At 41.2% G+C, this 20,646-nt stretch overlaps 1 protein-coding gene across 1 annotated transcript in view; it reads right to left on the bottom strand.

Annotated features, from left to right (window-relative positions):
- CIT (citron rho-interacting serine/threonine kinase) overlaps positions 1-20,646 on the bottom strand; it is an 81,286-nt gene that overhangs the window by 2,182 nt on the left and 58,458 nt on the right. The window contains exons 25-47 of the mRNA XM_035898399.1: positions 16,371-16,568; positions 15,705-15,898; positions 15,058-15,193; positions 14,536-14,640; positions 14,271-14,411; positions 13,967-14,074; positions 13,100-13,217; positions 12,689-12,853; positions 11,350-11,487; positions 10,892-11,072; positions 10,592-10,683; positions 10,179-10,283; positions 9,136-9,305; positions 8,065-8,145; positions 7,724-7,859; positions 6,315-6,454; positions 5,359-5,451; positions 3,556-3,664; positions 3,300-3,428; positions 2,413-2,493; positions 1,707-1,785; positions 1,410-1,592; positions 226-529 (exon numbers count right to left, since the gene is read on the bottom strand). Coding sequence (XP_035754292.1) covers positions 226-529; positions 1,410-1,592; positions 1,707-1,785; positions 2,413-2,493; positions 3,300-3,428; positions 3,556-3,664; positions 5,359-5,451; positions 6,315-6,454; positions 7,724-7,859; positions 8,065-8,145; positions 9,136-9,305; positions 10,179-10,283; positions 10,592-10,683; positions 10,892-11,072; positions 11,350-11,487; positions 12,689-12,853; positions 13,100-13,217; positions 13,967-14,074; positions 14,271-14,411; positions 14,536-14,640; positions 15,058-15,193; positions 15,705-15,898; positions 16,371-16,568 — 3,186 coding nt within the window. The remainder of the gene's footprint in view (positions 1-225; positions 530-1,409; positions 1,593-1,706; positions 1,786-2,412; positions 2,494-3,299; positions 3,429-3,555; positions 3,665-5,358; positions 5,452-6,314; positions 6,455-7,723; positions 7,860-8,064; positions 8,146-9,135; positions 9,306-10,178; positions 10,284-10,591; positions 10,684-10,891; positions 11,073-11,349; positions 11,488-12,688; positions 12,854-13,099; positions 13,218-13,966; positions 14,075-14,270; positions 14,412-14,535; positions 14,641-15,057; positions 15,194-15,704; positions 15,899-16,370; positions 16,569-20,646) is intronic.

Genomic DNA, 20,646 nt, shown 5'->3' with positions numbered 1-20,646 from the left:
GGAGGACCTCAGCCCTTTCCAGAGTCAAGCTGCTTCTGCAGCTGCAGAATTAGCACAGGGGAGGTGCTAGTGGGGCCAGTGAGTTACACCACACGTGCTCTGTTTTAATAAGCGTTGAGGCGGGGCTGGGATTTGATTTGCTCTTGTACCTCACAGTGCCACCAGCTCTTCTGTGGCACATGCCTCCTCCTAAGAACAGAAGAGATCTCCAGGCCCCTGACTTACCTTATTGACTTGAGCAAGAGGAGTTCTGGCACCGCTCACAGGCATTCGTCCTCGGCTGCTCTCTTCGAAGAGTCTTCCAGGGGACCTTTCTCTGCGGGTGCTCAGAAGCCGGCCTGGAGATTTCTCCCTCTCCAGTGGTCGCCCAGGTGACTTGTCCCTCCGCAACTCTGTCCTTCCCTCGCGGTACCGATGTGGTGTGCTTGGTTCTCGAGGGTGGCTTGGACCTTCTGGTGGTCCTGGGCTTGACGCTACCCGCTTGGTTATGTGCTCGTTGTATGTGGGCGGACCTCTCTTGTTAGGGCTACTGTCATTCAAAAATAATGGACGCGAACAGCTGAGCGACAAAAACCTCACGTTACATTTTCTTTTAGCAGAAATGTAACTTCCCCAAACACCCAGCAGTGTTTAGGTGAGAACGTGTCAGACCTCCCTGAGCCAAGATGAGAACCACAAAGATACTTTGATAGCTGAGTATTCGTTACATTAGCAGCACTTGTCAAGCGCCTTGATGACTTGCTAATGTAAGTAAGTCCATGCTACGTAAGAGGCCAGAAAACTACACGTTCTCATGCACTTCAGCAGCGTGCTTTTCCTCACACTCAAATTCAACATCTGCCTTCTCACGTGCAACATTTTCCATAGCTCCAGGATGGTCAGGCCAGGGCAGGATGAACTACAGGCCTAGGTTCCCAATGCACAGTGGCACTGCCAACCCCAGGCTGAAGCATCGCTGTTCTGCTGAACAGAACATGATCACCTCACCACTTCCCAATGCTGTCTCCCCAAGGCACACTCATTATTTAGGAGGAAGGGGCTCTTGCTTTACCGATTGTTATTTTTAACCATTTTTATCCAATCCATGTTTAGTGTCAATGAGCACCTAAGCTCACCAAGCTTTGAAGTCGCAGCTATATCACACCATAAAAGTAAACCAGCTGGAGATCACAAAGCACAGTGGAGATTACCCACGTGCTTCTACAGATTTAATGTTTCTTTGCCTTCTGGACTTTAAAATATGAGTGACTCTACTCCTGGTTCCATTCCAGCATGACAATAATTGGCTAACGCCAGCCTGTATCTCTGAGAGTGGAGCAAGGGCGTCCCACGTTTGGGGGGAAAAAGCCGCCTGGAGCGGGGTTTGCTTACAGGGTGCACAAGGCCCATAACACACGGACTTTGTATACCTGCGCGTAGCAGAAGATCCTCTGTGGTGCTGCTCATTGTTGGTCTCCTTCACTAGATTGCCCTTACAGCAAATCACCCTTAATTTGTCTTGGTAGGAGGAGGCCAAGTAGATAGCTCCAGATGAGATTGCAGGCCCTAGATACCGTGGATTTGGTATCTCCAAGTGGGCTCGTGCAGGAGTTCTAGGTAAAATTTCAGGAAAAAGTCTTACAATGACAACACTGCACCTTTTCCAGGGAAGTACACATGTTCTCGCAGCACATGCTGTTCGAAGTAATGAAAAGAGAACAACTTACCCTAGAGAAGCTCGTGCCTGAATCTCGATGACTTCAAGGGAATTGAAGTGGGTCACAAACAGATAGGGCTCCCTGTAGGCTGAATGAGCATCACAGAGGGAAGAAAAACACAAAATAAAATTCTCTATTAAAAACTTCTCAAAAGCATCAGGGAGCACAACAGAGGCTCACAGCCCCTTGGGAAAACTACGGGGATGTATTTTCTGTAATAAGACAGACATAGACACTCTTACTACATAGGGAGCTGCGAGCTTAAAGAACGATTTCTGCTTTGATATTATCTGCATCTCAAGAATTTTACTAACCAAAGTATCACAAAAAAGGCACTAAAACACAACTACAACTGAACAAAATCGCATTAGGTAGGGGGACGGGCCTGCGGGAACCACACAGACATTGTCAATTCCTGACATTTTCAGAAGCTTCCAAGAATCATTAAACATTCCACTAGCCCGTTCAAGCACTGCCAGCCTAGGAACGTTAAGGAAATACAACTTTGGTTTAGTGATACTTTAGTTGATACTTCAGAAGGTTGGCCATTGGGATTTATAATGATCTGAAATCATGGGGAAATCTCCATAGTTTCCAGGAGAATTGGGAGAGGGGAGAGGAAACGGAAGCGCTGAGTGAAGACCACCCATCCCACAAAGACGCTGCCTGGTTTCAGCAATTTCCATAATGCCAGTGAATGTCCCTCCATACCTACCAAAAGCTAAGGGCAAGCGATTCCATTTCAGGTCATCTGTCCTACTGCGTCTTCCATAGGAATCCACAAAGACACCAAACTCTGCCAAGAAAGAAATGCCATGTCATGAGCACAGGCCTGATTTTTATTCATTTATTTTTGACGGGACAGAGGACCCTGGGCTTTCGGACATGGTGCTCTCTGTCTTGCAGCTCCTACAGTGCCGTGAATTACCCTGAATTGCCATTGACTTGGCTGGATGTAGGAGTACTTGTGGTCCCAAAAGGTACTGCAATTCTAGGGCTCTCTGTACCAGTTAAGGTAAGGTTATTATTTAATCTTTATAATATATAATTTAATTATATAATTTACTGTTGGGAAGACCTATGAGACTCTTACTGTAACTCACCCAAAGTTACTGCTCGTGGGCTTTTGAAGACTTCCCATGCATTTCCATGACACTATGCTGGAAGGCCAATAAAAGCAGCCATATGAAAAAATATCACCCTCTCTTTAGTCTCATCTGTCTGCATGGAAACCAGACAAGAATGCCACAGTTTGAAAACCCCTTAACATTTTATCAGGATAATCAAACACCTGTCTGCACTTCACATTGACTGCAACCCCTCGCTTTAAGCACAAGCCTGCTTGCAGTGGCTGATCCACAGGCACGGAGAACTTTTTAAGCCGGAAGCAAGCTGACCCAAAGCACCTCAGCAAGTGCTATTTTGATGCCAATGTGTGTGTGTTACGTTTAAACCATCGGCCTCTTCCTGGGCTTTTAGATCCACAATGTTCAACAAATATTCCTTACCAGGTACTAGAAAGTCAACTCTGTTCAGCTTTCCTATACACCAGTACTTGGGTACCTTCTGACAGTACACGCACCAAAGATGCACAACGCTTACCATGGAAACACAGCAGATACTCCTCCCTCTGCCCCGTTGGGTTCACTTGGATGATACTGACTGGAAAACTGTTGGTGGAAGCAGCAAACACAGCAGAGGCCAAAGTGTGGTCATTTTTATCCAGAAACTCTGCAAGGAGAATGGGGAAAACAAGCCTGATCAGCACCAATTTTTTGTCTCTAAACTGCTCTACAAAAGCCCCACCAAAAGAATCTGGTGGAGCCACATGGTGCGTTCCTCAGGAAATGTCTCCTACCCTCCAGCGTATACTGCTTCATCTCAATCTCATAGAATTTGTTGGTTCCAATGATGATGCTGTAAGTGGTCAAATGGATGCAGCTGCAAGGCTCAGAGGTTTCGATCTCCTGGAAAAGAGGAGGAAAATGCAGACCAATATTAGTTCCCTGTAACAGTTTACAGATTTTTCTTCATTTGGAAGATTATATATTGCCACATTTGTCTCTTTAAAGGGGAGAGACAGCAACCTCAGAGTCACTTAACTGTCTCTCAAAAGCAAAGCATCTCTGCTGTTAACGCTTACAAAATTAGCTTGATGGCTCCTTAAGCAAAAGGAAGACAAACGTACCCAATCTTCCTTCTTTGCACAACGTAACACAGATACGTTGTCTGCCCTGATTTGCACTGTGATTGAACAGCTAGGATAGCTCTGCAGGTTAGCCTGACACACCAAACCAACCCCCAGATCTTCTGAGGACAAGATTCCTTGCATAATTCCTAGTTTATCTGGAAATTTAGTTGGCAGAACAGAAGAACATATTCTGGGCTTGCTGCCATCTTGTCAGGATCTAAATTCAGTTGTCTGGATTAGTGAAGATAAGGCGAATCTGCCTTCCAAAACACGCCTTTACGCGGTTTGTATGTAAGCCCTTGTCAAGGCACCCGGCGCTATGGAGGTGAACAGCAGCACTAGCAGGGGACGGCGACTGTGAGCGAGAGTTGATACCAGCTCCAGTGCTTGCCCATGTTCCAGGTTTGCTGGCACGTGCCAAGATCCCCTCCACCAAACACATCTTTGCTTACTCACTGTGCTGACGCTGCTTCCTTACAGCAGTGCCAGGGTAGCACTCAGTGGGGATAAAAGCCTCAGCCCAGCTGTAAATTGAACCAGCGCCTCCACAGTAACCTGCAGATGCTCACAGGGATATGTAGTTTGACCTGAACATCCCCTAATTTCTGAGTTGGAAAGGAGATGAGTTTCTGGGTAGCAGCCTGTTTTAAGGTGGGAAGTGTTTAACCTCTGTTTGAGGAGAGGTCCCTATTTTGTTTTTTTCTGGATGCATACGAGCATATAAAATTTATTCATGAGATTTCCTTGCACTTGTCTTTGAGAGCACGAGTGGATTAGATGGTCAGAGTGTTATCTGCCTGCAATTTGCTGTGTGAAGAAGAGTCGCCCTCGTTCTGCTTCTCATACCCAAGCACGGCAGAACGAAGCAGTGCAGGTACCAGCGCCGTACAGTCCCGGCGTTGCAGGCAGACAGGGTTCCATACCGAGGAGGGGCACACAGCCATGTGAGATCCGTATCTCACTGCCTTGTGTGCTGGCTGGGAGAAAGTACACCTGTACTGGGGGGAGTGTGAGACAGCTGCCTATCCCAGGACAGAACCACACCAAATGCCCTTTGATCTTTCCTGGTACAGTAAACAAATCCCGATCCCCACTGCTTCCTTACTTGCAAAGGAGAGAGAGGTTGTGTGTTACGGATTTCTGCAAAGACAGCAGAGGTGAGAGAACACTGCTGGGTAATTGAGAAGAAAGCCTTTTTTGGGGTAAATAAGCGAGGGTATGATTACAGCTGAGTCCAGTATCTAAAAAAATCACAGTTCTGTTCTGCATCTCTCCAAATATGCCAACTCTTATTAAAGGAAATTGCTGCCTACTCCCATTTTAGTCAGTGCGCGTTGCTATTTGCTATCACTTCAGCTGACAAACAAATGTTCTTACGCATGCACAAAGGTTTAAGATGTTTGCTCCAAAGCAGAGGCTTAGTGCAGTATGCGAATTACCTTAGCTACCGAAGGGAATTACTAAGCTTACCTTTCTGATACAGAACTTGCTCAAGCTCTCATTGTATCGCAGAACAACCACTTTATTGGGCATGGCTGCACAGATACAAAGACCATTCTCAACCTGTAGGGAAGATTACAAGCATAGCTCAGGGTGGTAACAGAGAGTAAATCCTAGTGCTGAGCGTGTGAAACTGATCCAAGTACCTTTGCAGAGATAAGCAAGTACATTTTTAATAGGGTAGTTATTGTCAATTAGTGAAATCATGAAAAGCCTCTTCACATTCTCAAAAGAGAACATGAATTTGAACTGCTTCTACGATTTATTTTATACTTTAAAGAAGTTAATAACAAATTTGAAGGTTTTCCACAGAAAAATGTTTCACTAAAAGGGATAAGAAATTCACACAGGTTAGGTCTAAATCTTAACCCCTGAAACTATTATCTTAAACATCACTTTGAAATGAATGACATTCAGTTTGTTATTAAAGTAGTCTGTAGAAGTAACTGTTAATGAGAGTTTTTGCTGTGGCCGAATGTTCCATTCTAAAACTGGGAATTAATGTAAATATCAAGTGTTATCAAGTGACGCAAACACCTAAGTAAATTTGCTAGCCTGGAAACAGTTACATGGCATCCAAGAACAAACAGTGGATGGAATTCACTAATTATAAATCTCAAAATTGAAGTCAGCTGTGAGGAGGCAGTTACACTATACTATGCCGTATTTCTTATTAGGTAGCAGCTTAGGCTATACCGTCCTGTCATCCCGACTGAATTTATTCATATTAGCAGAAGATCCTCCCATACTGTCTCCAGCTCAGCCCCTCTTCAGCCCCTATACTCTTCTTATTTGAAGAAAAAGATTTAAACCAAGAATGTTTCACTGGCAACAAAACCAAGGTCTATAAAGATGCTGATTTCATTAACACTAAACTCAATGCAGTGTAAAGGGTGCTCTGGGGGCACGAGGGAGCTGTATCCTACCTTGCCAGCAGCAAAAAGGTGACATCCTTTGACAGCCTCAAAGACGTTTGGCGAGATATCAGGCTGGGCTGGGAGGTGAGACTGGGCTAGGGATTGCTTCACTTTCTTTACATCGACAAGACACAGAGCCCTTTCTTCTCCTGGAAACAAAAATGGTTACATTTTGTCAAGGGAGAAGTCCCTATTCTCTACAGAAGTCTGTTCTGTTACCTAAGCAGCAGCGTATCATTACAGGCTGTTACTGTGGTAACAGTCACAATGAACCATGTAGAGTTCATTCCATATTATTCCCATTAAAAGTGAAACAGAAAACTTACAAAAACCCAACCACACAACAGGCACTAAATCCACCAGGAGAACAACCATTCTTTCTGTGGATTATTAGTGTTGCTAAGGTCTAGCAGATCACAATAACAGTGGCCTCATTAGGACACTATTCAAAATGAGCCAGGAAGTTTTATTTTATCCTGCAGAACCTCTTAAAGTAAAAGGTGCTTTAGCCTCTCTGCACCACGGAACCGGCAAGGGATTTCCAAGAAGTGCCCTAATAAATTGTGTTACAGACCAAGGCCCATTCCTCTCAGAAGTCTAGCGGCACAGTAACACAACCTTCTCCTAATTCTGTGTGAGATTTTCTTTTTCCAGTTGTTTTTTTCTCTATCACCCTGACACAAATAAAGCAGGGACAGCTTAAATCTTTACCAGTGGGAAAATGCAGAACAAACAGAACAAGAGGGAGACTTTGTTTTTCATTCCCTACAAATGCCATAATAGACACTTGATAATTTGGGCTTTCAGATGAAGATACGCCCTAACGTTCAGCATGCTAAAGTCAGTGTAGGAAGGATTATCTCTGGAAAACCACAGATGGAGAGATTAAAGCTGGTGTTCCTTTCGTAAGAGAATCTTAAACAAAGCAGAAAGAAGTCCCAATTTTGTTACATGGATGAGTGTTTAGAGCAAGAGAGGTTAAGAGTTGTTGGCCCTAGCCCACAGTGACCACATTCTGGTCCTCAAATGGTTAACTACTTTAAAAAGAAAGGTTACGTAGTGATCAGGAAGAGAGAAGCTCACTGATCAGCTCGACACTTTTTAAAATTGAACTTAAAATGATGATGAACCCCTGTGCTGGTAATGTTTTGTCTCTGGTTCCTCCCTCCCTTGGCTTCAGAAACTGTGAAATCACTTTCTTGTGAACTCAGCCTTCATTCACATACTCATTTACAAAAAAGCCTCAGACAACACTGTGCTAACCACAGTAATCGCATCCTGACAACATCCTGATAAAAAAAAGGATGAGTACTGAATCTAAAGGGCAGCCTGGCCCTTTGGCACCACAGTATTCCTGGCGGGACAGAGCAATTACCGTGTATTTACTGCAGGACAAATGGGAATGCATAGCCCCCTACCCGCTATCATGAGTAGCTTCTCCAGATCCTTGATGAGGTGAATTTGGAAGACGGCACCCATTCCTGGGATGTGCGTTAAGGAATTCTTCAGGACATTCAGGGCATAGAGACCTTCTTCTGCACCCACCAGTACAACCTACAGTGACAAGAGGAAAGAAATAAAAAGGAGGGGAACAAGGAACACTCCAAGAGCAAACGTGGACAATACTGTCACTGTTTACCAGTGAAGAGAAAAACCCACCCAACAAACAAGTAGATAATTGCACAAACAGCTCTTAAGATACCATTCCATGGATGAAATACCCAATACTCAGAAAGGCCCAACTGAATATTATCATTACCTGGTCACTGAAGGGCATTGTGCAATTTATATCCAAACGGTCTTCACCTTCCAGCTTCAGCAGGGAGTTTCCAAGCAATTTCTGCAAATGACAAAAAATATGGGTTTTTTGTTGAGTTAATCTTTTTCTCTATCGATATTTTAACAATGTTAAGGTCATCATTTCAGACAGGCAAAAAGCTTGGCACAGATTTCTTTTTCTCAGAAAGCTAAAAATTGCAGGGATATGGCCTACAAATTAATTGGTAAACTTTCATCTACCTGAGACAGAGTCAGGCAAACTGACCAGAATTGACTTAAACTCCAATAGAGCCTATTGTTGTCCCTATCCTTTCCACTTCTCCCAGTCTCCTGCAATGGAGCCGTGAAATTTTCCTAGGGGAAGGATTAAAAAAAAAATGCCAAATGTTGGTGGGAGCGTGTATTTTCCTCAGAGACACAAGGAATGGTAGCATGAGAAAAGAGAAGATTTCCCGCTAGTCAGACATTCCCTGCCTCCAGAGCTAACAGTCGAATATGCAATGCCATAGAATCAAATCTCCCTTTATCAGAAAATAGCGAGTTATCAGTGCAACAATGATGAAAAAGGCTATCCAAACCCAAAACAAATGCATTTAACCTCTTATTCCTATCAGGAATAAAACTTAAACTAAAAACCACACACACCACCCCCCCCAAGAAAGAAAAACACCCCGACTCAGTAAGAATGGGAGAGGAGGGAGCTTTTTGCTTGTTTCTTTCTTTGAGGTTTGTTCATTCGATGCAGTACATTATGAGATTGGATTTAAACCATGTCTTAACTGCTCGCTCTTCCTTTTCTGTTAGCTGGAATTAGAGAGAGATCATTTGGGGATCCTCTTGCTATACTCCCCAAGACCAAAGAAAGGTGTTACAAGATAAAGCATCAGGCTCACAACGATCTGGTCTCCAGGTACTCGTACTGTCCATCAGAAGGCAGAAGTAATAACTTACCTTCAGTTAAACCTCAGTATGTCAAATACTGAAAAATTATTTTTCAAAACTCTGCTCCCTCCCAGAATATTTTATTATTAAATGAAACTTTTATACTCACAGCATCAGCCTCAGCTTTTTCTCTGGAAACTCTCCCACCTGCCACTATTGATTCCAGTGCTGTGACCCAGCGCTGTTTGTCAGGGAAGCTGGGTGCTAACAGGTAGAGTGTTCTACCAGGCCAGCAAGTGGTGTGTGGATGAGACTCCAATTTTAGGATATATGGCACATCTGAGATGTTATATAGATAGAATAAGACTTAGATTAGTTTTTGGAATATTGTCAGTGGACTTAAAATCAACACCTTTCAGCCTCATTGGAGAGAAGTTGTATTTATCATGATGTGTTACCATGGCAATTTATACATAGGCTTCTCCTTTACAGGTCCTGCACAGGCTAGCTACTTAAAGCTAAATATTAGCTGGATGTACGTAACCCATCCATACAATGCTGTCTCTACTAAATAAAAATAATATCTTGCCTTTTATTCAAAAGAGAAAGACCATTGTGAAAAAAAGTGCAAAACCAGCCACTTGACTAAAGTTTTCCCTGTACTGTTCAAGAAAAATCTGTAAAAATTGGTTATGGAAACCTTTGTTTTTAACAATCTGTGTCCTTTAATGTTAAAGTCAAGACATACATAATCTTTTCATCAGTTCTATTCAATACATACAAATCAAAACATCAACATTTTTTCATAATAAGAGACTGTATACACCCCACAGTATTCCTAAGGCAATGACTTTCTGGTTAGAGCACAGTGGTGGCATGAATTATGACACTTCACACTTGATAGAGAGCGTTGAGAGAAGAAATTTAAATAAAGCGAGTGCTTTTAGGTATGTTACAAAACTCTGAAAATTTACTTCCATTTGGCTTCATGATTATATTATTCACAGTTCAACTACCATGACAGAAGCAACCACCTATGTGTAACTAAATCTAGATGACTGACTTATTCACCTAATTCAAATAGAGGTAACCTCAAAATTACACAGTTACAGAGTAGAAGTTAAAGGGAGAAAATTCTGTTCAGCCAAACAGAAGGCAACTGATGGCAAGCCAGATGAAATCCATTTGACCTCATCTACATAAGATTCTCACCTGTCTTTGCTGTATTTGTAAGTTCAGTGGCTCCTACAGCTCCATGAACTGTTACATCACCATCGGGAAGGCAGAGCTCAAATTCCTCCAGAGGCCTCTGTCCAGCTGCAGGGAGAATGGGGAGAGACGTTAAGAAAGAAGAACAAACAAGTAAATGACAAGAAAATAATCGTGACAGCAAAATGAAGTGGACACACTGGATGTTCCACAGCTGCATTATTACGACGTACCAGCTAGTAAAACTGCTATGGATTTAGGAAAACAACAACGTTGCCTTATTACAGAAGATTCAGCTAAATTACGTATGGCCACAGCAAACAGTAACAATCGTTAAGCCTCTCAACTCACCAAACAATACCTGAAGATTAATTAAAAAAAAAAAAAAAAAGTTCTTCCTAGAAATGCTAAGTTACCTTCTCTTGCTTCTGCATCATAAATGAGCACTTTCGTTCCCTCCAGGACAATATACTTCCTGTCCCAGCCCTGTTGCCCACGTTTATTATTCCTGAAGAAAATAAGCACAAAGCCATGTTGGATTTTCTGCTTGGATTCTGACTAAAACAAGCATGCAACTCCCAGAAAGACGAATCCCAGTGGCAATAAATAACTGTAATGGGCATGTACCGATTATCACATTGTAAGAGCCAGGATAACATAAGGAACTGTTCCAAATGTTTCAGCACCTGATATGGCACCACGATTCAAGCTTATACCTTGGCACTTTCATCCATCCTTCAAGACGTAGACTGCTGCTTGGCTCCTTCAGCTGCAGACCGGGAGAATTCATTTTATCCCGGCAGAACGCTTCAGAGAAGTGCGTGGCATATTCTGCTGGCAGTCCACAAGTAGCTGGCAAGCAAGTTGAGCATTTTGGGTGACACATCACCTGGCATTCTGACAAAAGGACAGAGAAAAACTTCTGTTAAATGACAAAAAAAGTCATGACACAGCTGCCTCAACTTCTAATGCACAAACCCCGGCTTCTCCAAGAACCTCCTTCTACTCTAAACCATCACATGCTTTCTAAGGTAGAACGTTTGCACCAACTAGTTTCAAAGTCTTCATACTTGGTCCTTTCTTCAGCTTTCACTGAATATCTGTTCTAGATGGATGCTGCTTTTTCGTTCTACCATGCACTTACACTTTGTTTATGCACACACGCTGCTCTTACCGAGACATTTAGATGCTTGTCGTCCAAAGTGAACAGTATCCAGACACACCGCACATTTTGTTGCTCTCATATTTAGCCCCACATTAAAACGATGTGGGATATTATGATGCATTCGCTCTTTCAGGCGTCGGCTGTACTCTGAAAGGGAGAGAATTTATTATGAGGATGAGAATGGTGATAAGGATGAAAATTATAGTAGGTTTTGTCATTTTAAGGCCAAGGTAATATAAAGTGGCTATTTTTAAAGCGACATTCCCACCTCAGTAATTACCTTATACAGATGCACAGAATGTGCTGCTTGAGAACAGACTGTAGAACTGAAACGGCTAATGTTTGGTGTAGCAAGATTATGTCAATCAAACCATCTACATTTCAAGTCTGCACTCAGTTCCAATTCTTACGACGTGCTAAACTAATCTCTCAATTTTGCTTATAGCTAACAAACCCTTCAACACCTATACTGTTGTAATCAATACACAGCAGGCCGCCTTCATGCTAACCATCAGTGCCAGCATATCTTAGAGCATACCTAAAATCCCTGTCAGTGGATCTATATCGAGCAAAGTTTATCCTCAAGGCATGGTCTTTTACTGACGAACGTGATTCTCTTCCCGGCCCGTGATCTGCCTCGGAGAACGTCTTCCCATGCCAGTGTTACCCATCCTCATAGCACCCTGTGCCTCCCCAGCTATCTGCGACGGCTGCACCAGTTTGTGGGTTCTGGCTTTTTCCAGCTAAAAGCTGGAATTTTTGCTTCAGAGTCTCTGGGTTCAACACACACTCTGGAATACTGGTTAATTAAGAATAAATGAGCAGAGCCCTCAATCCTTTATCCTTTATTTTTTTCTGATGATCCTCTTCCCTCCATTCTCAAAGATATGGGTATCCTCTTTTTCTAGTTCACAGGAAATTAATGTCATCTTTGACCTGGTATCTTCCTTTTATGCCTAACTGAAGTCTTTTTCCTTTACCAAAAGTCTTAATAAAATCTTTCTGCTCAGCAGAACAAATCTGCAGTTTAGGCAAGTGAAAATGTTAACTGCTATGGAAACAGCCACAAATCCTTTTGATCAACGCAGAGACTAGTGCAGAAAACATACTCCTTTGAAAAAAACCCTGCTCTTAAAACAATGCGTGCTAATAATTACTTTATTGCTGAAGTTTTCACAAATAAATTATATAATCCAAATTGAGAATTTTAAACTAAAAATTACAGCAAAACTTATGATCTAATATTCCTATGAATAATATCTGGGTTTGAAATAAAATGAAAAAGAAAAAGAGAGCGTTGAAATAGTAGATAGAAAAATAATAACAGAAAAGTTCACCAAGAACCCACCCTCTGGTGTGGAAGATTCCTTCCTGCGACTGGAGGGTGGAGCTAGCAAACTGATTGGAGTAGGCTGATGCTCTGGTGAGCGGACTATAGCAGACATGATGATCTGCTGCCGGGCTGTGGCTGGAGTAGATGGATGAGGGTGGTCTGATATTTTCCGATGAGCAGCTATAGACGAGATAAATGCCACTTGTTAATATAACCAATATGAAACACTAGTTCATAGCAGTGGTTCTGTGTAACCATTCAGTGGTTGCAACCCACAGAAAAAAATGTAGCCTTATTGCATCTTCACAGCAGTAGATAAGAATTAAACAACATATGCTACTGCTATAGCAGCACACAATTAAAGGCACGTTTTCAGACCAAAAATGTGCGTCTCCTTCCAGATTCACCTTTTCTGTTAACCCCTACCTTCTTCACGAGCAGATCTGAGTTCAATGCGTGTTTTCTGTAGAGCCTCCTCCAGCTCAGCAGAACGAGCCTTCTCCTTCTCCAGTGCCACTTTCAGCTCATTGTATTGCAGGGGAACCTGTGTGGGTAAAGAAGGGTCCTCTTTCCGCCGACTAAACAGGCCCTAGCAACAGAAACACACAGACAACTCCTAACTCCTAGTAAGAGATGGCTTAAACTAGGCAAAGTGAAACTAGCTAGTGGCAGTCCGGCCAGAGGGCCTAATGGTAATTCTGATACGCGTAAGGATGGATTTTTAGTTCATACTGGCACTGGAGAGAAAATGTTGAAATATGGATTAATTTAAAGAGGGACGTACATTACCTGTTAGTACTCACACCTTGAGTTTCCGAAAGCATCTAAACAGAGGATCTCAAAATACGTGGTTAAAATTAAATTACTTAATTCAAAATGACAGAACGGCTTATGACAAAGATGTGACACAAGTCACATCGCCTGACTAATCAATCCTATGCTGTAACTATAAGACAACCACTCTAGATACACAGTATGTTCATACACTCATACATACTTACCATTAGAAAACAACAAAAAAAAGCATGTTAAAATTCTGAATTCCTACAGCCTCTCTGAGGTGTAGTTACTGGTTTGTAACCTAAGTATTGCAGGAATAACAAAATACTGGAAAAGCCACAAAGAACACATTCTGCCTAGTAAAGTTTGCATTCAGCAACTCAGAATGCTCTTAAATGAGGACACATTTGTGTTACACAAAGAAAGATAAAACAGAAAATTAAGAATACATAGCACGTAACTAATCACAAAACCATAATTTACTTCCATGCCTCTCAAACCTTTTTCACCCACCTTTTTCTTTTTCGCTGGTTGGTCCATCTTGGCCTGAAGGAAATCAATGAGTTTGGTTTGCTGAGAAATAGTGCCCTCCATTTTCACTTTTTCATGGGAATAGAGTACCTGTGAACCACACACACATAAATGAAATTTCATCTTAATAAAAGAAATAAACAGATAACTCAAAAGCAGAACAGAACTGATAAATAGTACAAGGAAAGTTGTCACACAGGAACAGTAGATCACATCCCAAAATCCCCCAGGGAGTGGGGTTTTAGGATAGGGAGCAGAGTCCTGCCCACTGTTTCCTCATCCTCACCTGAATGTTTTCCAGCTGATATTCCAGGTCACTTCTTTCAGTCTTCAGAAGATCTGCTCGATCTAGAGCCTCTTGCAGACCTTGAGTTAGGCGGAAGATGTGATTCTTTTGTAGATCCATTTGCTGCTGCAGCTTTGCCTGCTGTTAACAGGAAAACAAAGGCCAGTGTTTTGGGTTCGTTGTTTGCTTGTTTTTAAATAACACACCCCTCCCCCCAAGATGTGGAACCTTTGTCTGAAGTTATAACATGAATTTCCAAGGTTACCTCCTCCAGAAGTCTCTGCTTGAGTTCCCTTTCTGTCTCAAGCTTCTGTTGTAGACTGCGTGCATTCATTTCCAACATAGCATGCTTCTTCTCCAGGTCATTGAGCTAGGCAGGTGGGACAGATGGTCAGAATAACATTGAACGCTAATAAATATCGCGTTCAACAATCTTAAAATCCAACTTCACCAAACACACACTGAAGAAAAATGATACAATTATCCTTTACTTACTATAAGGGGGAAAACCAACCAAACAACACTTTGGTATGCCATTGCTCAAGTGCGGATATCAAGTTATTGAAGGACTTCGCTGAACACTAGGCATCACAGGCTGCTTTCTGCTTTAGTCTTTTTCAAAAGGAAATCTGAGGTCTTTGGCTTGAAGATAGAATTCTATTACCTCCAGTCTTTTGCATTTGCTCTAATGTCTTGAAAAAGCATCTCAAGACCACATTTCTACAAGCATTATCTCTAGAAAAGTATCTCATCTAATTATTAAAGTCTAGGGTTGCAAGTTACTTACCTTATCCGAAAGGCTCTCAGCTTTAAGTTTTTGTTCCTTCAGTGCTTGCTGGAGGGCTAGAATCTCTGCCTTGTGTTCCTTGACAGCTAGTTCTACCACCTGGCGAGATTCAGTAATACGCTGATCTGCTCTCACTCTGTATTAAAATGGAAAATAATGTTACCTAACTCCTTCCTGGGCTTGACCTCTTCCTAGCATGCAGTGGCATCAATAACTCTTTCAGAGGATTGCCTCAAATTCAAGATGTTACTTTATAAAGCCAGCCTGTTTGCTGCAACACTTTTATATTACATAACCCTGTTCCTGCCCCTGCTAGAACTACAGCCTGAAAATTTCAAGACCCCACAGGAACAGTTAGGAGCAAAGACCATTATTCCATATAATAAAGTAGATGATAATAAATCGAGCCATTTTATAAATTACAATGGATAAATACCACTCCCCTCGAATCACTCACTTGCAAAGAAACAAAAGGAACAATATCACTGGTGAATGACTATTAACTAATAAACCATTTTTAGAACTACCTCATAAGAATGTATATTTAGTTCTAACTCCCATATCCTATTCTAAATATAATTTTTTGTACTAGCTTCTATAGAGCATTTTCATAAAAGTTAATAAAAGGAGGAGGAGGGGGGAGAGACCTGCTCTGTTTCTCAGTATCCAGCATCCTCTGCAACTCTCTAACTCGACATTCAAACTGGGACTTCTCATCCCCTAGAACGCTTCTCCATGCTTCCCACTGACGCTCTTTCTCCAAGAGTTCATCATTCAGGGCCTCCAAGTCCATTACTTGCTCTTCCAGCATTGTGCATGTTGTCTTCAAGGCCTCCATAGTCTAAAAATAAATCCTCCTATCAATTCTCACATCCCACATCAAGCGTGCACTTTAAGCTTCAGCCTTACCATTTAAATTACAGTACATGCAAATTGGCAGCAAACATAAGCTGGTAAATCACAACCCATTTATTTCGAGGCTTCCATACATTCACTTGTGATTGTCGTTAATGTCAGTTCTACCTCATTATGAAAATTTTGAAATTTCCAGGGTCACAAAATTAAAATGAATTAATTCTAGATTACAATATCTTCAGAGCGCAAAATTTCTAAATAAAATTGCATAAAAATACAATGGGAAATGCAACATTTTTCCACTCAGTCATCTGCTCTGGGAAGGAAGGCTTAAACACCATTGCCCCTGGAAGCATAGTCATTCCTTACAGGTTTCCAGATTCAAAAGAACTTTTTGCCTTTCAGATAATTAGCTACCTATCACAAAGAGATTGTGATCCAGACTGATAAAACCTTACTTGTTTCTGACTGGTAAGCTGCATCTCTCTCTCAGTGATCTCCCGACGGAGATGGTCAACTTCACTTCGCAACTGGACAACCTCATCATTGGCCCCCGAGGCCTCATCAAGTTGTTTGGACAGGAAGAAATTCTGATTGTTCAGTTCTGCATTGTCTTCACTGAGCTGGTTCAGCTGCTCTTCCAAATCCGTAATCACCTGGAAAGAAAAATAAATTAAATTACAAGTCAGTGAGTCAAGATTTTGAAAAAGTGTTTTCTCACAGAACGATTTGTTGCCAAGCAAGGAGACAACCTGGCTTTTAATTTTTTTCAAATTTAAACAAAAGCAATATTGTAATGGTAGATTTTATGCACAGGAGTGTACTTAGATTAGAAACAGTTTTGTTTCTTACAGTAAATAGCTTTTTTCTTTTTTTTAATTTGGTCTAGAGTATAAATATGCTGCAATGCAATTTACTATTTGAGAGAGAACTGTCACATCTAAAGCACTGCACTGGGAGTCAGGAGTTCTGTTTGTATTCTCAGATCTGCCGCTGACTTACAGTGTGCCATTGCCAAAGCACTTTACCTTTTTTTGCCTCAATTTTCTCTTAAGTGAAATGAGGCTAATACCTCTCAGAGAGGCTTTCAAAGCGTGGTATTTAAGCAAACCGAACAGGAGGTGCGATGGAGGCAGTACAACCTGACGAATCTGCCTAGCAATTGGTTATATTACTGTATGCAACACTGTATGTAACCAGGAAAAGCAGAAAAATTTTAAGAAATATATTCTATCAAAGTAACAGCATTGTGGATGGCAGCACGGGATAGATGAAAAAAGAAAAAGGTGTGGCAGCACAACAGACTTACAGAAAATCAGTGAAAAGCAAAAATTCAACAAGTATAATAGCCTTGCCTTTAATGAATTGGAAGTGTCCATTTGTTTAATCAGAATAGCTTTATACTACACACTTTAAACCACATTCCACTTCAATGTAAAGAAAAATATGAACAACGGTGGGCCATTTTCATGGTCCCATTTGATTTTTATGAATGAAAGGCCATGAACACTGCATGGATGAACACCTGTATCCCCTCCTAACTCAAAAACAAAGTCATCATAACAGAAGAGAAAGGAACCTCAGTATAATCTTCAAATCAGCTCAATAAAAAGCATTTCAGAAACTGGAAAGCTCTATACAATTCATATTCAACACTTACAAATATGTTCTAGAGGCATTTTTGCCTAGATGTCAAAGAAAAGGGGATAAGATAGTTCATTAAATGGGAAAAATTAAAATCCCAGAGCACAGTTGGCCACACATTCAAATTTAAATGTTCCAGTTTCCTACACAAGACTTAAATATCTAATGCCGTAGACCACAGAGCATACAGCTCTTCTCAGCTATCTGGAAAGATGACAACCATTTCTTTTTGAAGAATCTGTAACGCATATATTGGCAGCCTTTTACCATGCCTCTCCTAGATCTAAATTAACAGTATTTGATTTTTAAAGTGTCAGCAGAAAAAGTCCAACTGACACTACTCCCTGCTGGGTGAAGGGGGAGCACCCGCTGCCCATATGGTCAGGGTCAAATCAAAATTATTCATACTTTAAAACACAACATTGCCAATGAAAATATGATCATGTGGTTCTTTCCTGAGCACTCTTTCTGCCCTATTCAAAATATACATTTTATTCTGTATCGTATGCTTCAAGTTTTCAAAGAATGCAGACTGTATCATAAGGATGTGTTAGCGTCTATATTGCTGTAGGGATAAGAACCTAGAAATGTATTTATGCAAACAAAAAGGAACAAAAGAACATTTGTTTTTACATTGTTTTATCTGCCATTCTTACAAGTAGCATCTGAGATTTCTACTAACTGCCAGATAAGATAATCTCTTTTTCTTCTACTTGTTTTATTTTTATGTTTAACCACACCACGTATCTAGGCAGTTTTAAGATATATTTTATACATCCATGGTTTCTTCCACATATATTTTATACACTAATACAAGCACTTTCTGTAAAAATTATTAAACCAGTTTTGAAATAGAATAAAACAGAGATGGGGGAAACAAAATGGATACAGTGACATGCAGAGTTCATGTGTCGAACTACTTAATTAATTTTTTAAAACTGGCTGTGTTTTAAGTTGATTTTATCCCTTAAGGGCTGGAAGTTAAGCTCGCATTCGCCTTTATTTTATGTTCTGAGATTTTTTTACTTCTTTCCCTGAATATAACTAAAATTAAACCAGACCATTTTATATTTCAGTTACATTTTATCTAGTAGGATATTTCTGGGAAACTTAAGACAAATAACAAAGCAGGGTTACAGAAGAAGTGACATGATCTCCTTTCTTGAATATTTTCCTAACGGTATATTTATTGACAATTCCAAAATGGCTTGGCTTAAAGTCCAAATATATTATAACCTATATAATGTAACCTATATGGATTGAGAGATTTTAGGAGGGGTTTTAAAGAGAGAAAATTTGTTCTTCACGTTACAATTTTCCTTTTTTCATGGGGAAAGAGGAAATCTGTTAACAAATCCAATTTTTAAAAGCTCTCTGCAGCTATGCGTAACCCAACAGGGTTACAGAGTTTATAAATACTATAAAGCCTAAATAGTAATGGGTAATACTGACACAGGAAAATGGGACATGATGTCATATAAATGCCTGTCCTGGGAACCAAGAAGAAAGAAAATAGAGATCAAAAAGCCACATTTGATAGGAAACGTTGTCTTGGGCATACATACATACATACAATCTATGCCAGAATCCTGTACCTGAAAAGAGTTAATAGCTTTAGGTATTTTTTTTTTTCAATTAAGGAAATCCCCAGGCAAAAAAACCCCAAACCCCAAACCAAAAACAAACAAACAAACAAAACCCCAAACCAAATAAACCAACCAACCCTGAGGTATTCTGGCATTAAATTTGAAGCATATTAAAGGAAAGTCTGTAAGAAACCCTGTTTTATCCTTTAGAAACCCATAAAATAATTACAAAAGCCTTCAAAAGGTATATAAAACAACCAAACACTTGAAAGCCTGGAAAAGCAACTCTAGACAATCTAGGCAGCCACTGTATCATCAAAGAGCAACTGAAATTTTCAATCTATGCACATCTTCATCACAACTAATGGACAAAATAGAGATATAATCTAACTATGCCATGCTAATCTTGGCAGATTGTTCACTACATGCCACATCTAAGCACACAACTTATCTTTATACTGATACAGAAGACTGTATCTCATTTTCAAATATTACAGAGCAACCCAAGCATAACAGCTCATCAGCAAAAGTGACCATGTTCAGCACAATTCCCTCCCCGTTGCACAGTTTCAGAAAAGCAAAGTGTTTATTGCGAGATTGCGCAGATTCACAGCTACTATACCTGGCCCTACAAACTTAGAATCGTAGAATCATTTGGTTGGAAAGGACCTTTAAGATCATTGAGTCCAACCCTGTCCCTAAGCACCTCGTTTACTTTACTCGTTGTTAAATCCCCCCAGGGATGGGGACTTGACCACTTCCCTGGGCAGCCCCTTCCAGTGCCTGACAATCCTTTCAGCGAAGAATTTTTTCCTAATATCCAATCAAAACCTCCCCTGGCGCAACTTGAGGCCATTTCCCCATGTCCTATCACCTGGGAGAAGAGACCGACGCTCCAGCTCCCCCCTCCTCTCAGGCAGGTGTAGGGAGCGATAAGGTCTCACCTTGGCCTCCTCTTCTCCAGGCTGAACACCCCCAGCTCCCCCAGACGCTCCCCAGCAGCCTTGGGCTCCGGGCCCCTCACCAGCTTCATTGCCCTTCTCTGGACAAAAGAACCCTAACTTCTCCAGGTATGGGTCACAAATTAAATATCATAGCAATAAGCAGTTCAGGGCCACAATGATTCTGTTTGCATATCAGATACAATGTAGAAAATCTAATCCATATGCTCCATGTATCAAAACCACAGGCAAAACAATGAGGGAGCAAAGGAAGCAGTTTGGGAATACTACAATCTGCAGCTTCCAGACTTCTCCATAACCTTATTCCTTCATAAAGATGTCTCAGTTCTCAGATGCCACCAACAAACATGCAGGAAAATGCTAGGACACAGCAAGGCAAACTCTTTCAGGATGCTATCAGCAGCGTGTTATTTGGAGTTTCATGTAATTTTTCGTACAACCTTAATTCAGAACTTCCAAACTAATGCATGGTTTTACTCTATCCATTTCACTCCTCCCCACCCCCACTAATCTTTATTAGAAAGCTGTCAGAAGTAAATAGG

The sequence above is a fragment of the Egretta garzetta genome, unplaced genomic scaffold (genome assembly GCF_000687185.1).
Source record: "Egretta garzetta isolate BGI_Z169 unplaced genomic scaffold, ASM68718v1 scaffold7, whole genome shotgun sequence".
Classification (NCBI taxonomy): domain Eukaryota; kingdom Metazoa; phylum Chordata; class Aves; order Pelecaniformes; family Ardeidae; genus Egretta; species Egretta garzetta.
Note: the sequence above shows the minus strand (reverse complement) of the source record. Positions and strands in the feature narration are given on the sequence as shown.